Source organism: Pieris napi, chromosome 15 (genome assembly GCF_905475465.1).
Source record: "Pieris napi chromosome 15, ilPieNapi1.2, whole genome shotgun sequence".
Taxonomy (NCBI): domain Eukaryota; kingdom Metazoa; phylum Arthropoda; class Insecta; order Lepidoptera; family Pieridae; genus Pieris; species Pieris napi.
This window is the reverse complement of record NC_062248.1, coordinates 702,270-717,586: the sequence shown is the minus strand read 5'-3', so window position 1 is coordinate 717,586 and position 15,317 is coordinate 702,270. Positions and strand designations below refer to the sequence as shown.

General features: G+C 33.7%; 1 protein-coding gene and 1 long non-coding RNA gene across 11 annotated transcripts in view; one reads left to right on the top strand and one right to left on the bottom strand.

Annotated features, from left to right (window-relative positions):
- The first annotated feature begins 1,968 nt into the window (after window positions 1–1,968).
- Window positions 1,969–15,317, top strand: part of LOC125056930 (uncharacterized protein ZK1073.1) — a 53,028-nt gene continuing 39,679 nt past the window's right edge. For 4 of the 10 annotated variants that reach the window (XM_047660290.1, XM_047660289.1, XM_047660294.1 and 1 more), the window contains exons 1-2: window positions 6,428–6,571; window positions 7,015–7,231. In XM_047660290.1, the coding sequence (XP_047516246.1) occupies window positions 6,558–6,571; window positions 7,015–7,231 (231 nt within the window). In that variant the 5' untranslated portion in view covers window positions 6,428–6,557. Of the gene's footprint in view, window positions 2,119–6,427; window positions 6,572–7,014; window positions 7,232–15,317 lie in introns of those variants that run through there. The other 6 variants (XM_047660295.1, XM_047660292.1, XM_047660299.1 and 3 more) reach the window with 4 other exon arrangements.
- On the bottom strand, window positions 5,559–6,377 carry LOC125056933. Its single transcript, XR_007118135.1, has 2 exons — window positions 6,252–6,377; window positions 5,559–5,593 (listed from the first exon to the last, which is right to left on the bottom strand). It is a non-coding gene; the product is annotated as an uncharacterized LOC125056933 (long non-coding RNA).

Sequence of the window (15,317 nt, the reverse complement as noted above, 5' to 3'; positions counted from 1 at the left end):
ACCTGTAAAGATAAAATACACCTTATATGGAAATTGTATTCGTTTTTACAAAAAATACCCAAATAAAATTATAGCATTATCACTGAATAAATTTAAAACTCTCGTTAAACGTAAATTAATCAATAAATCTTTTTATAAGTTTGACGATTATTTAAATAATCCTCATCCTTGGGATTGATTTGCTGAGTTCAAACAATTTGTATGACTTAAAACTTGGCGATTGAAAAGAGTGGCGGAGTGTTTCTTGCCAGTTCTTCTTGCCCGCTCTACGCCTTTGAATTGCGAACTGGTAGTAAATGTAAATTTAGAATCAATTTTACATATTTTCTGTTGACGTTCATAAGTGTACTTGGTTACCTACAAGAATAAAGTTTTTTTGAGTTTGAGGTTGATTTTGAAATGAGATATTGTGGAAAAATAGTAGCGAAGATAAGAGACAAGGGGAAGAATTTGGGCGAAACCTTCACTCCGTCGGAGTTCGTGTACTACTCGTAATATTAAATACAATAATAACATATTATACAATAATCCTTATAGAGTACTCGAATATAGGTTATTTTGAATTTATTTATTATTTGTGCCGTACCGTATCGTATGATTATGAATACTTTGGTTCTGAAGAAGTTATTTTTGAGTCTGTAATAATCTTAAATTAAATACAAATACCAAATTATACGCGAGAACTATTAAGAGTACTTATAAGACACTCCAAACGTCAAGCTAGTGTTAAAAAAATTATGTGTCTAACTTACTAACGACTGACAGTTAATATCACTGTCGTTACCTTACTATTGTAAGTATTCACCTATCGGTGAAGTACTATATTTGAGTAAAGTATAACTATTATGCTTACAATATGTGTGCAAAGAGAATTTGATATCAATATTCCAATTGAATAATATTCAAAACAATTTTGGAAAATGTCCAACGAGTGTCTAATGATTTGAAATGCGTTGATAGATTTATGTCCATAATTATTTGACATAAGGTATCATTAGAAGATTTTAAGTCACCGATAATCATAAGAAATTATTTAGTATGTATAATACATTCAGTGGTATGACCTTATTACCTTGGCAGAAATCTTTTGCATATTTTGTTCTATTGTTTTATTTGTCTAATATAACTAGATTTTTAGTTTCACTTCCCTCGTGCATTCCTTTATCATTCGAACAAGGACGAAAACACTGCTGGTGTTTACGTGAATGTATGAACTCAAGCTTGAGAATCAGATGCTTAACCAAAAATAAGTTGCTTTTTGACTTTCAGTGGTTTTATCACATCATATTTCTTACATAATATGCTAAGGCACATGCACAGAAGGTTTAATCTGATCAGACTGATCACCTACTTGCCAATTAAGAATAAAAAGATCACAAGACTTAGAGGTTACAGCTCGGTCAGGTAGTCTCTCTCCCTAAAATATAGCGAAGGGGCCAATGGCTGGCCATGCGTCAAACTCGTGAACGGGTGCTACTTATGGTGTCTGGTCGAACTTGAATTCATGTATGCGGTGATGTTAGTTATTTCGACTATGTATTTCCGTGTTGTTCCCACGAGAATGTAAGTGCGTGATTATATTACACCATGCCTACTGCTGATAGCGGACAAATCTTTTAAAGATTTCATGTGGAACATGGGGTAATGGTTGCAGCTCCTTACAAACATTTTGTAAAACAAAAAATGAAAAAAAAACAACGAATGGCTATTAATACGAGTTGCGGAGAATTTATTGCCAGTTCTACTCGTCCGTTCTACGCGCTTGATTTGAGAACTGGCAGTAAATGTAAAATTAGAAGCATTTAATATGTATTTCTTTATTGACGTTCATTAGTGTACATTGTGAAACCTAAATGAATTTGAATTTAAAATTGTACTAACCACGCTTAACCTTTAAAATTTTATTGTAACATATTAAATAAATAAAATATTGAGGGTAGTTTTAAAAACAGCCTGTATAACACAAGCGATTCGAATAATAAACTAAGCCACACTTTATTCTTGCTTGTACCCATCAAGCCCATCAAGTGAACGAAAAAGGATTTTCTAGTGTTTTTTGTGATGTATTTAAATAGTATTTCCGATTTTTTTAGGCGTCACAGACAGGTGTATGAAAGGGTAAGTTCTGTGAATATTTACATGTTAGATATTTCAAAGACAATTTTAGTTTTAATTATAACTAGCAGACCGGCCAAGCGTTGCTGTGGCTAAGGTTTTTGTTATACTACATAGTAGTAAACTATTCAAGAGAAACGGTAGGAGAACACCAGTCATGGAGACCACCAGTCATGGAGACCACCATGCTTTATTGGTGGTTATGCCATTAAATTGTAGCTTATGTGAAACGTTGGTACTTTCAACACAGCGCCATCTGATCAGCGCCAACATCCGCCATCCAATTGTGACTATTAAATAATAAACAAATAATTTGCAATAAAATAATATTGCGGGTATAAATTGAGATGTAAGCAATCTTTTAAGTTAGATCAAACTGCACACGGTATGCAAATTTGATTGATATCGGTTCGGTAGTTTAGGAGTCCATAGCGGACAAACAACGTGACACGTAATTTATATATATTCTTAATATATTATACAACTGTATGGACGTTTGATTTGGAAACATGTGAACCTAGGACCGTGTATGTCAATGTAAATAATTGTAAAAATAATTATGAAACACGTTTTATATTTTAGTTGACATAATTTGACTTCGCGAGAATTTTTAATAAAAAACTGTACTTTTTCTATAAACTATGGCATAATTTCTCTCTCTGTTTACTTCGGTATCTGTTTTTGAAAAAACAAATGACGCACACGCCGACTTTTATTATATTTTGTATTTCCATATATCTTAAAAAATATGTTTTTGTGAAATTATTATAATCTCAAATACAATAAAACACAGAGATGCTTTGAACGTCTCCGTCGTGTGTTTGAGTGTTTATTTTAGTTCACAATGTCGTCGGAATCACCGCCAAGCCATTCAATAAGTGCCTCTTAATTTAGATTTCAGAATATTAACACTAGAAATCTTAATAGACCAGTGCCGATAATTTTTGAAACCAAATAAAATCACAGTAGGATGAAACCCATTAGAAAAGGAGGGGAATATGATCAAAATGAAAGGAAAAATAAATTACGGTCGATCTGAGGTCGGGAAGGGGTGGGGGGGGAGTTTTAAGGGTAAAAAACGGTTTATCTCGATTTCCGGCAAAACTAAAAGTCCTATCGAAGAAAGTTAAATGGCAAAGTTGGAGGTAATAAAAAGATCTAAAACTTTTGTATTCACACATTTTTCACATAACCTCAAAATTTATGTGAAAAATTCAAAAAACCAAGTTTTTGGTTTTTTATTTTTATCTTTAACAAAAATATTTTTTTTTTAACAAAATTTGGTGAAAACTTACCTTTCTATCTCCCAAATACACTGTAATTTATTTGATTAAAAATATTTATTTGTTCACCTTATTTTGAATTAATATCGAAAAAACATCCTAATTTTCAATCGAAAATTCTGACGTCAAAATTTCAGCTTTTTTCAAAAAGTTGGTGTGCTTTCAGTTCGTTGAAATCTCTACTTTCCTATGGTAAAAAAATATATATATATTGCCATAGTAAATCTTCTCAGAAAACGCAAAAAATCGTATGCAGTAACGCCCAGACCTGTCATCCCCTTCCTTACTTCTCTATGAAATACGAAAATTTTAGCCCATCTAAAGGTTAAATTTTTTTTTAGGTCACTCAGGTATATATATGTTATCTTAAAATAGTAATAAATAGGCATCTGATTATAATTTAAAGAAGATTCATAGAGAAGTAGGGAAGGGGATGACGGGTCTGGGCGTTACTGCATACGATTTTTTGCGTTTTATGAGAAGATTTACTATGGTAATATATATATATTTTTTTACCATAGGAAAGTAGAGATTTCAACGAACTGAAAGCACACCAACTTTTTGAAAAAAGCTGAAATTTTGACGTCAGAATTTTCGATTGAAAATTAGGATGTTTTTTCGATATTAATTCAAAATAAGGTGAACAAATAAATATTTTTAATCAAATAAATTACAGTGTATTTGGGAGATAGAAAGGTAAGTTTTCACCAAATTTTGTTAAAAAAAAAATATTTTTGTTAAAGATAAAAATAAAAAACCAAAAACTTGGTTTTTTGAATTTTTCACATAAATTTTGAGGTTATGTGAAAAATGTGTGAATACAAAAGTTTTAGATCTTTTTATTACCTCCAACTTTGCCATTTAACTTTCTTCGATAGGACTTTTAGTTTTGCCGGAAATCGAGATAAACCGTTTTTTACCCTTAAACCTCCCCCCCCACCCCTTCCCGACCTCAGATCGACCGTAATTTATTTTTCCTTTCATTTTGATCATATTCCCCTCCTTTTCTAATGGGTTTCATCCTACTGTGATTTTTTTCCCTTTTTATTTATTTTAAAGGCTATCTGCACTGGTCTATAATAGGAAATGTGTCAAATAACGATAGGTGATAATGTCTTCATATTATTTTATTTATTTAGTTATTAAGTTTACGACATCATACATAGTACTAAATCTACTGATTATTTAACAAAATCTTCCATCTTAAATGCATAACAATTAAAGTAAACATAAGTTTCACAAAATAGAAACTAAAAAGTATAATTAAAACATAAACAAGATAATATAAGTACTCAATAAAATAAAATAAAATTTTTAGAAATTTGTTGGTACTTAAAGCAGAAAAAGAAATCATCAGCAAAACAGCGAATTAGGTTCGAGAAAGGCACCCCACAATGCTTTCTCTAAAACCGATCAGCTCACTACCGAATATATCCAGCTCCGAATAAACTGTGTTCAATCCGTTAAAATCGCGAAGAATTCGAACATATAGTAAACTATTTGTTAATATTTTGATTTTAATAGTAATAAAAGCCCCTTTAATTTCCAATCATAAAAAAAAAACTAAACAGCTTAGATTTTTAACATTTTTTTCCTACCTTCCTTCGCTTCCTTCTACCGCTTCCATTTATTTTAGCCACCTTTTTTGATTTGGGAAGATTAAAAAAATATACTAAAAATTTGACCATAGTTGGAATACCTAATTATTTATTTCATATTTTAATGCCATAGGGACGAAACTTTTTTTTATATTCTGTAACAAATATATATATTTTTAATCATTTTAAACACACTTAAGATTGTATTTCAAAGTGCTCTGTCTGTTTTAAAAGTAACCCTGTTTAATAAAATAAAGAAATCAGTGGCGCTACAAACTTTCAATCTAAATATTTACTTACTCAATTGATCTAATACAAACATAACAAATATTTCAATATCACGAACAATATATTGAATTAACTTTAATTACTTTATTTTATTCTTTAGCTGGCAATTCTCTGCCTACTAATTCCAGGTTTAGATCTTTAAACTGGCAATTATGAATAATTCCGTATAAATTTAGAAATTACCTTCTCATTGTTGTAAAAGTTCATACAGGAGCTATTTTAAATTTGTAAACAAATTTACTTTTGAATATATGTACTTATAAAATTCCTTTTGTTTGGAACCAAAAACCGTTTTTTTTTCTACAGAATCTGAAAATATACACGAACAAAAGCTATATAATATATTATAATGTTTGTGAAACAACATTGGGGACTGGATCTGCCCTAATATTCGAGTTACCTAAGAACAGTCCGTATTTATAAGTTTGAATTTTTAAAATTATCATTATGTTTTTTTTTATACACACGTTACTAAGATATCATGGAATATTACTATCTAGCCTAACTTAAGACAAATAAGTAATTTAAGTGTATGTTAATTCTAATTACCTATGTTATACGATTATTGTTTTGTTATAAAACATTTTAATACCCCTGATATTCTTTTTATAATATGTCACAGTTTACAGTTCGACCTTCGTTCAGATTGTCATTTATGTTGTACTGTGTGTTATAGTTAAAATAATAAAGTAGTAATAGGGAAGATATTGTGATAATGATAACTCGCTGTTGACCTTAAGGTCCTTTAAAGCTCAGCTCGGTCTGTTTTGACGAGCATAGCTCGACCGGATTCTATTATGTCTTGAATCACTTGAACACTTGATTCTCAACAACAAAAAAATAATGTCGCGATTCAAAGTAACACAGCGACATCTATTGGTTTAACAAACGTAACATACTAATCTTTTCTTATTATTAAATTAGTGTAGAAGTAATTTCTCGAAATTCAATTGTTTTAGCGCCTTACTTCCAAATTCCATATTTCAAATAAAATATCTTCATTGTGCCTCGTTAGTTATGAAAACATCCTACTATCTCTGCTTTCATCGTGCTAATCTACGTCTGATCCAATTTTAAATGCCAGATAGATAATTGTGTAATGTACCAACTGGCTGCAGATCAAAAGTTGCGAGTGTCTTTTGAAGAAACTAATTCAGTGCTCGCCTATTGACGGAACTAACGCGTTCACTTTTTCACACTTTTGCCGCCAAAACGTGACGTGCGTATAATGTGCTAGTGTTACTATGTAAAATTGTGAAAATAGAAAGCGAAAATGGAAAGAAAAAGGTTATAAATTAAAAAGATTTATCAAGTGAATTTTAGTCATTTTCGTCATAAATCATTGCAATTCATATACTATATTCACACATATCTTTATAACAAATAATATTCTTTTAACATTAACGAATTAATACTCAAATTTAGGGTTATCAGGGGGGAGGGCAAACGTTTTAACTTACTAAATGTAAACATTTATTAATTATGTAAACTAAAATCTTATAAACACTGATAGTTGGCACGATACAGTAATTGCGCGATGCTTGATGAAAGACAAGATATATTTCAGTTTAAATACACTTTTTTTAAAACGCCTGAGTACTCAATTCCAATTTAAATAAATAAAAGCAACTAAAGACAAGAACAAAAAAGCTCAGATCATTTGAATCATTCATTCGCCATATAATCTACACCTTTCCGATTAATCGCAGCTTATAACACACTAAATCTAGCGTCACCAAAATGTTTCGACCGACTCTCTTCCGCGGTCTAAGTGTGGACTCGGCTGATTCCACGGCCTACCATCTCGACAGGAGCCGGCGTGCCTCCCTCAGCGCCGAACAGCGGAGGAAGCTGAGCATGCTCCGTACTTCCAGCATCCCTACACCGCTGAGCCCGGTGAGCCACATTTACCATATGGTACACTGCCCAAGAAAATGCTGTAATCAGGTACAAATTTCAAGCAACGGTTTTAGCTATGTCTGCTTGACAAATTTTACGGGAGTAGAAATTTTGTTTGCTACTTCTTCTATTGTTCTGTTCGAGTGTCATTATCTATATATATATAAATGAAACCCGTTTTCCGTTGTCACGACATTACATGAAAACGGCTAGACCGATTTGTCTGATTTTTTTTATAATATTCCCTAAAGTACGAGGATGGTTCTTACGGAGAGAAAAATTAAAAAAATTGAGTGAAAAAGTCTAAAAACAAAAATTTTCTATATTCCCATACAAAATATTCGTAATAATACTTAAAAGTCAATTTGAACTTTAATACCATAACATAAAGTTCAAATGTTAATGGAGGGGTTCCGGGAAGGTAAACTTTTATTTTTTGACAATTTATCTTTCTTTTTTTTATCTTACTAGCTATATATACTATGTATATATATTTTTTTTATCTTACTAGACCGGTGTCCCGAATAGCAGAATAAGTTTTTTTTTTTTTTTTTTTTTTTTTTTTTTTTAATAATCATACAATCAGTCTTTGCGACTATAAGTAGATACGTTGAGAGCTTTTTGACGTGTTAGGCGCTACTCCCAGCGGAGCCTGCCTATTCTTATTTAAACTCAGTCTGTTGGGTTGTCCTGATCAAAAATGTCTCGCCGCTTTTTTAGTCGTCGAGTAGTTTCAGGTATAGTTAGCTGTCCTGCTAGCTGATTGGGGTGCTTTTGAAGTCTTAGTTTGTAGTTATACCCATGTGTGATTATTTCCTCTTTTACCATGGGCATATTAAGAAATTCATGGACTTCTGTAGTTTTGAGAAACCATGGGGTGTTTGATATTTGCTTGAGTATGTAATTTTGAGCTCTTTGTATTATTATTATATTTGAGGCACTAGCAGATCCCCAAAGCTGTATTCCATATGTCCATATGGGTTTGAGAATGGTTTTGTACAAGAGCAACTTATTGTCAGTGGATAGTTTTGAATTTCGTCCCATTAGCCAGTAGAGACCCTTGTATTTGTGGTTAATTTCGTCTCGCTTTGTTTGAATATGTTTTTTCCAGGTGAGTCTGCGGTCTAAATGCATTCCTAAATATTTGACTGTGTTTTGATGTGGTAATTGGGTGCCATTTAGAGTGACAGGGGGGCAGTCTTCCTTTCGGAGCGTGAAAGTGACGTGCACCGATTTGGACACACTAACTGCAATTCTCCATTTGGCCAACCAGTCTTCTACCTTATTTAAGCCATTTTGTAGAATTTTAGAGGCTAGAATGGGACTTCTGTTGGAGGTAAGTAGAGCCGTGTCATCAGCGAAGGTGGCGATAGTAATATCTGGGCTCTGTGGTAGGTCGTATGTATACAGTGTGTACAGGACGGGTCCGAGGACTGAGCCCTGTGGCACACCTGCGCAAATTTCGTAAAAACCGGATGTGCAGGCACCTTCTTTAACTTGGAATAGTCTGTTAGACAGGTATGATCCGGAAGCCTGTTTGAGTCAGTCGGCCAGTTGGTCGGGTCCGTCGTTGAAATCACTGTCAGATTGTTGTTATCTATACTTTTCTTAAGCTCTCTGCCTCTTGTTGTCGTTAGCCTAGAGGCCCAATGAACATGCTTGGCATTCCAATCACCTCCTGCTATGAATCGCTGCCCCAGTGATATAAAAAGCTCTTCAAAATGTTCTTCTTTTATAGTGTGCTTGGGGGGGCAATAGATGGCGGATACATTAAACGTACCGTTTCTATCTATAACTGCAACCGTTGTAGCTTGTATGTAGGGTTTCTGAAACTGTGGTTGTTCATAATGTTTGATGTTTGATCTTATAATTATAGCTGCTCCTGCATGTGCAGTTCCGTCGGGATGGTTTGTAGCATAAATATTAAAATTACGTAATGTGACTCTGTTATTTTCTGTAAGGTGAGATTCAGACACTAATAATATGTCTATGTTGTGTGTGTGTAGTAGTACTTCTACTTCTTCTAGATTAGGCAATAGCCCATCTGGGTTCCAGGTAGCTATCTTTAGGGAAGTCATTTGGACATTTTCGTGACTAATGTTGAAATTAAATTGATTAAAGTGCTCATTTGTTGTAAGATATGATCAAACTTTTCAGCTTGTTTGACTAACATTTCTTCAATTGTAGGTTTTGGTGTATTATAAGTATTCTGGTTAGATCCTATCACATCGGCGTAGCTTGATCGATAATTTCCATGGTTAGGTATTTCTTTGTTCCTAGATAAGTGTTGTGGTTGTGATAGTGACTGGGAGTTTTTGTCACCAATAGGTTTATTATTTTCTAACTGTGGTAGTGTGTTCATCTCAGGTGCCATCTGTTTAGAGCTGCGTTGTCGTTCCGGATTATTATTATTTATCCTTGATGCGCGGGTATACTGCCTTTTAGATTTTCTCGATAGGATTTCTACATATACTTCACAGCCTTTAAAGTTAGCTGGATGGGCACCGAGGCACAAGGCGCATTTTGCTGGAGTACTTCGATCAGGCTTTGGACAGTCTGCTGTTCTATGTGCTTGCGCACATTTCACGCAGCGATAGGGCCTCATACAGTAATTTTTAGAGTGACCATATTGCTGACATCTTTGGCATTGGACTATGGAGTTCCTTTTACGTGGTTCCTCTATAACGACCGATTGGTGGTTTATGTACTTTATACCTTTTATCTCTTTGTTGCTCGGACTTTGTTCTAGGGTTGCAAAAAATGTAGATGTAGGTTTCTTTTCAGGTCCATACTTTGCATTTATTATTTCTCCTATCACTACGTTTCCCGTGTCTTCCAGTGCTTCTTTTATTTTAAGGATAGGAGTTGAATAATGTAGGTTTTTGATAACCACTCTATACGGTTTTTTGTCTTTCCTGTTAAATGTATGTCCGATCAGTCTTTTTTCACGGATAAGGTCTATTATGTTTTTGTAAACCACCACGTTGGTGCAATTTATGCGCAGCTGGTTTTGGTTTATTATTTTGTAGACGAAGTCGGTTTTGTTTACGGCACACTCCAGGAGTTCGGTAAGTTTGGCTAGGTCTTCAATACCATATAGGATTATAGGCGGAGGTTTAGATATCTTTTTAGTTTGTTCTATATCATTATTTGCTTCCTGATCTACTGGAAGGGCGCTGAATTGATTGGAAACTGGTATCCTATCTGGAGATGGTGAGGAAACTTTTTTCCTTTTGGCGTTCCTTAGTGTCGGTGCTCTCTGCCAGTTAGGATGATTCTGTTTGTCTATGTAAATGTCTTTAGAATTTGTCTGCACTCTATTCAATAGAGCTGTCGGGCTTTGGATGTTAACATCTGCTACTGAACTTAGAGATGAGCTTCTTGGTCGAGCCAGAAATAGGCTAGGATGAAAGGCTTGCTGAACTAGCTTTTTATCCTTCACATTAGGACCAGTAGCATTAACTGGTAAGGGGGCCTGGGTTCCCACCCTCTTACAGGTTTCTTCTGCGAGTGTATCTTTGTTTAGCAAAACTTTGTCCCCCCCAGAATACGTGGGACAGCCTGAGCAAGGCTCAGAGAGGGATTCTCCGGCTACACCGGTACCCTCCTGGGGTATACTGTTTTTAGGTTTTGCTTCCATTTTTTTGTTTTGTGATTTTCTGTCAGGGTTGTCTTCCCTTAGTCAGTTGGTTCGGTTAAGGCGCCGAAGACTCGCCTTCGTTCTTCATACTCTGCTACTGCGATCTCGAGGTATTTGTGAATGGAGCTCGTAGCAGATCACAGCATTGCCCGGAGGAGACGGCCCACAAGGTAGAACTAGTGTGGGCCCATCTTTGTACCACTGCGATAGTACAGAGATGGCGTGGACGTGTATGAAGAACTTTCGGTGCGCGCCTGATAGCCTAGCTCCATTGCCTAGGCGTGCGCTTCGGTATGCTTAGCTTTTTATAGGAGCATATTCCCTGACATAGATTATGCCCCACTAAGACCAACACCGACCCCCCCACCAACACCGACCCCCCCGCAGAATAAGTATTTAAAAAAAATAAAGAATCGACTGTTAGGCGGTACGATGTTCGCCAGGCCAGCTAGTTTTATATAAAAATCTATTACCCATATAGCTGCTACAAGTGTAGGCTTTGTTGGTCAGCATCGTAGCACCTTCGTAGCTATTCTACGTTGATTCAGATACGTTCAATTCTGTTTATAAGTTCTTTCATAAACTTTATTTGTATGAAAATATAACCAACAGAAAAATATCTAATTAAAAAAAGCGTATGCAGTATTTTAATAAAGAAACCTTTCGATTCCATATCTTCAAATAATGAATTTAAAATCTGTATTGTTTCTATATTTATCTATACCAATACAGACACAAAAGTATCTCTGTATAATATTTTATTTTATTTTTAGCCTTAAATTATTTCCTAATACATTAATATCTAATTATTACAGTTCGTATGTATCAGGATCCCTCTTCGGTAACGGTTCTCTCCTCCAAGGCTTGCCATCTTTCTCTATCCCTTGCTGTTTGCATCCATTATAATATAGTAAATATTAAAAATAAAAAACAATTTGTCACCTTATTAACAAACAAAGAAACATGTATATTTAATTTGAAAACGATGCCAATGACGCAACAACATACATAATATATAAATTACATAGTCAACAATATGTAAATGGTATATCCAGTATTATGGAATATGTTTGCAACCTTCATGAAAGGTTTCAGTTTCTTTGGAGGATGATCGGATTTTCTGATTACGCTCACTTTGTATGGTTTCCACGCTATACAATTACTTGTTATATGGTGCTAATTATGAGGTTTGATGTATGATATTATGTATGAGGTATGATATAGGTTTGTTCTGAACTAAGTTGCTATTTTAATCCTAATCTCCTAACCATTGCTATAATCTGCATGTGCATGTTCGATATGAAAGCATAATAATTGTCAAATTTAAATTATGATTCTCAATATTATGTCGCTTTTCATACAATAATTTCAATACAAAAAACATATACATAGACAACATTTATTACAAAACACACGCAGAAAGAATGAAAAATAACAATATTTTTTTCTTTTAAAGAACAAGGTACGTTTTACCTTTCTTTTTTTTTTGACGTTCATAAGTGTACATTGTGTTACCTATATGAATAAATGATGGTGACTTTGACTTTAATTGTGTAATGCGTGTGTGCTGCGTAATTGGCCGTGGCTCAGCATTATGCTGAGGAGAACCACAGCGCTGGTTATTCTGCCAGAGACCACAGCAGCTAGTTTAAGTTTAAGCTAGTAAACAAAAGAAATAAACTTTGAAATTACTTTTTGTAAAAAGCCGGATATAAAACTTGCAATAAATTATAATAATTTTGAATCTAGACTGAATTTTCCTTCTTAATGTACGAAACGAATAGAATTTGTAAACCTTTACCATTATTAAATCATAACGATGGTTTTAGTTTGACGAGAGTGTTTAACCCAAATACCTATAGACTAAACATTTTATCGCAGCGTTTAATGGAAGTTGGAATAGATCGACACCTGCCTGATTTATCGAGAAATTAGTTTTTATTTGCCAATAAAATGGTTTAATGTGTCAGTATTTCTATCCTCTATCTAATTAGGAGTTTTTCATTGTAGTTACTTTTTTATCATTATAAATCTTGTATGTATTTGTAGCAACGAATTATACATGGTACAAATATAATAAAGCTAGCTATACGAGTATACAGCGGAGCCCCCTACATATTGTGTCGCAACACTCAAGTCAAGTCAAATAATTTATTTCAATTTAATTAGACCACCTAAAATGGCACTTTTGAACGTCAAATAAAATATAAAGATGATTCTAGTTGCCCCTTCCAAATGGTAGATTCGTAAGATTCTCACTACTTTTTGTAAGATTCTCTAGATAATATGATTAATAAAAACTACATTTTTATGTAACTGTTTTTAAAAGGTTGCCTTTGTTGAAGACTGAGTGACGCTTCCAAGGGCTTGAGACAAAATCACAGCGAATTTGTATTGGAATGACATAAGCTCACGCTTTGTCACGTGACCATGTCAATACAAATTCTTTTGGTACCGGGTCACGCCTGTTGTAAAATCATTTTTAAACTCCAAGATCACCAAACTTTGACAATTGACACTTGTCAAAATCACTTCATTCTCTACGCCAATTTATACTTGACAGTGGTAGAACAGTTGTCAAGTGAGTTACGCCTATCTTTATGCTACGTTATGCTATAGAATTTTACTCGCGTATACTGTGAGGTGTTCGTACTGCTATAATGGACGGAGTTGCCACAAAAATAAACAACCTGTCGTAACGGACTTAAAATACGCTAAACGAAAGACAATGGCGTAATAAATCTTCTTAAAATGTTTTTGCAGTTGTATCTAGTCGCCTTTTGATATCAAAGTTTAACAAGATTTTATGCAAATTGCGCCAGTTTTATTTATGACGCATTATTTTTTCCTTTGTCAGAGCACCATTGGGACTTCCCCTTTTTTAACCGCCTAAAAAAATGAAGGAGGACGTTTTTTGTTACTAATTCGATTTATTTATTATGTAGAAAAAACGATACAAAGGTTATCGTAACCAAATTACTTACAACATATAACTATGTATTGCTTTGAAGCATAATAATATAGGTAACGTATGGAATACTTATAAACGTCATTACAACATATTTATATTTCCATTAACTACTCTCAAATTAATTAAGTTTTCAAATCAAGGGCGTAGAACGTACAAAAAGAATTGTTTCTTGCCAATTTCTCTCTTTGCCAAGTTCTCCCGGCCACTAATAAAATCTTTATGTATAATTTAACTTTACCGAGACATTATTGGGCATTACAATTTCGCCTAATTTAAGACTAAGACCTAACTTTATTTACCAATAAAGATCTTATCATAAAAAGGATCATAAGAAAACTTTACAGCCATGTTTCTCTTTCAATCTTCTCACTAGGCCCGTGGTATCAGGAAGTTGAATAGATTCGATATTCACGTGATGGTAAAGCCTCCATACGATTGGCTACCTCCGTAACCTCTTTTAAAAGTCTTCTACATAAACACTTCTTAACTATATAATATCCTGATCAATTGAGACTCTTGTAATTAAAGTATTTTCTTATTCCTTTGTATTGCATGTTGAATTGTGAATATAAGAAAGATAGCTTTTAGTTTTTATTTTAGATTATGTTTGGTAATTGTATAATTCTTCAGTGTTATTTGTAAGTTTTTTTTTCTGTTAACTTGGTTATGCACTTCTTGCACTTTACACTTAGTATTTCTTAATTTTAGTTCTTTTCCCTACTAGGGTTGCCTGAGATCGCTTGTTATCGATAAGGCAGCCCCTTACATCCGTAATTATTTATGTTTCTTGTTTTTATTTGTTGGCCTAGTGTTGGTGTGCGACTCTCATCCCTGAGGTCATAGGTTCGATTCACGTCTCTGCACCACTGGGCTTTCTTTGTCAGTAAGCATTTAAAATCCGCTGTCAGACACAGGAGGCTGATCACCTACTTGCCTATTAGATTGACAAATGATCATGAAACAGATTCAGAAATAAATGGTTGTAGATTGATTTTTTTTATTTTTTTTTATTTGTAATGTAACGAGGTTTTAATAAATAAAAATACAACAGATCTCATTTCGTATCTTCAAAATAAAATGTGGTATCATATGAGAAAGATAATATACTATATAGCTGGTCATTAAGTCTGAATAATTATTCTCTTAGACATTTTCTTTGTGTATATTTTACAAAAAAATCAAAGATTTATGTAGTACAATGGTGTAAGCGTAGGCTCGCTGCCAACATACCGAAGACGTCAGACAGACAAGCGACAAACAAGTGTGTATATATTTTATCGGTCATTGTTCTATAAGCGTTTGTAAATACGCAATTTAAATGCTCAGTAAATCTTAGATTTAAGAATTAACAGTTCAATGGCTATTGTTCTGTGTATATATATACACACATATATATATATATATATATATTATAGTGACAGTTCGACACTATAAAAATATATATGATATTAACAAGCAGTGGATGTTGGCCTAGTGGATTCAGCGTGAGACTCTTTTCTGAGGTCGTAGGTTTGATCCCCGGC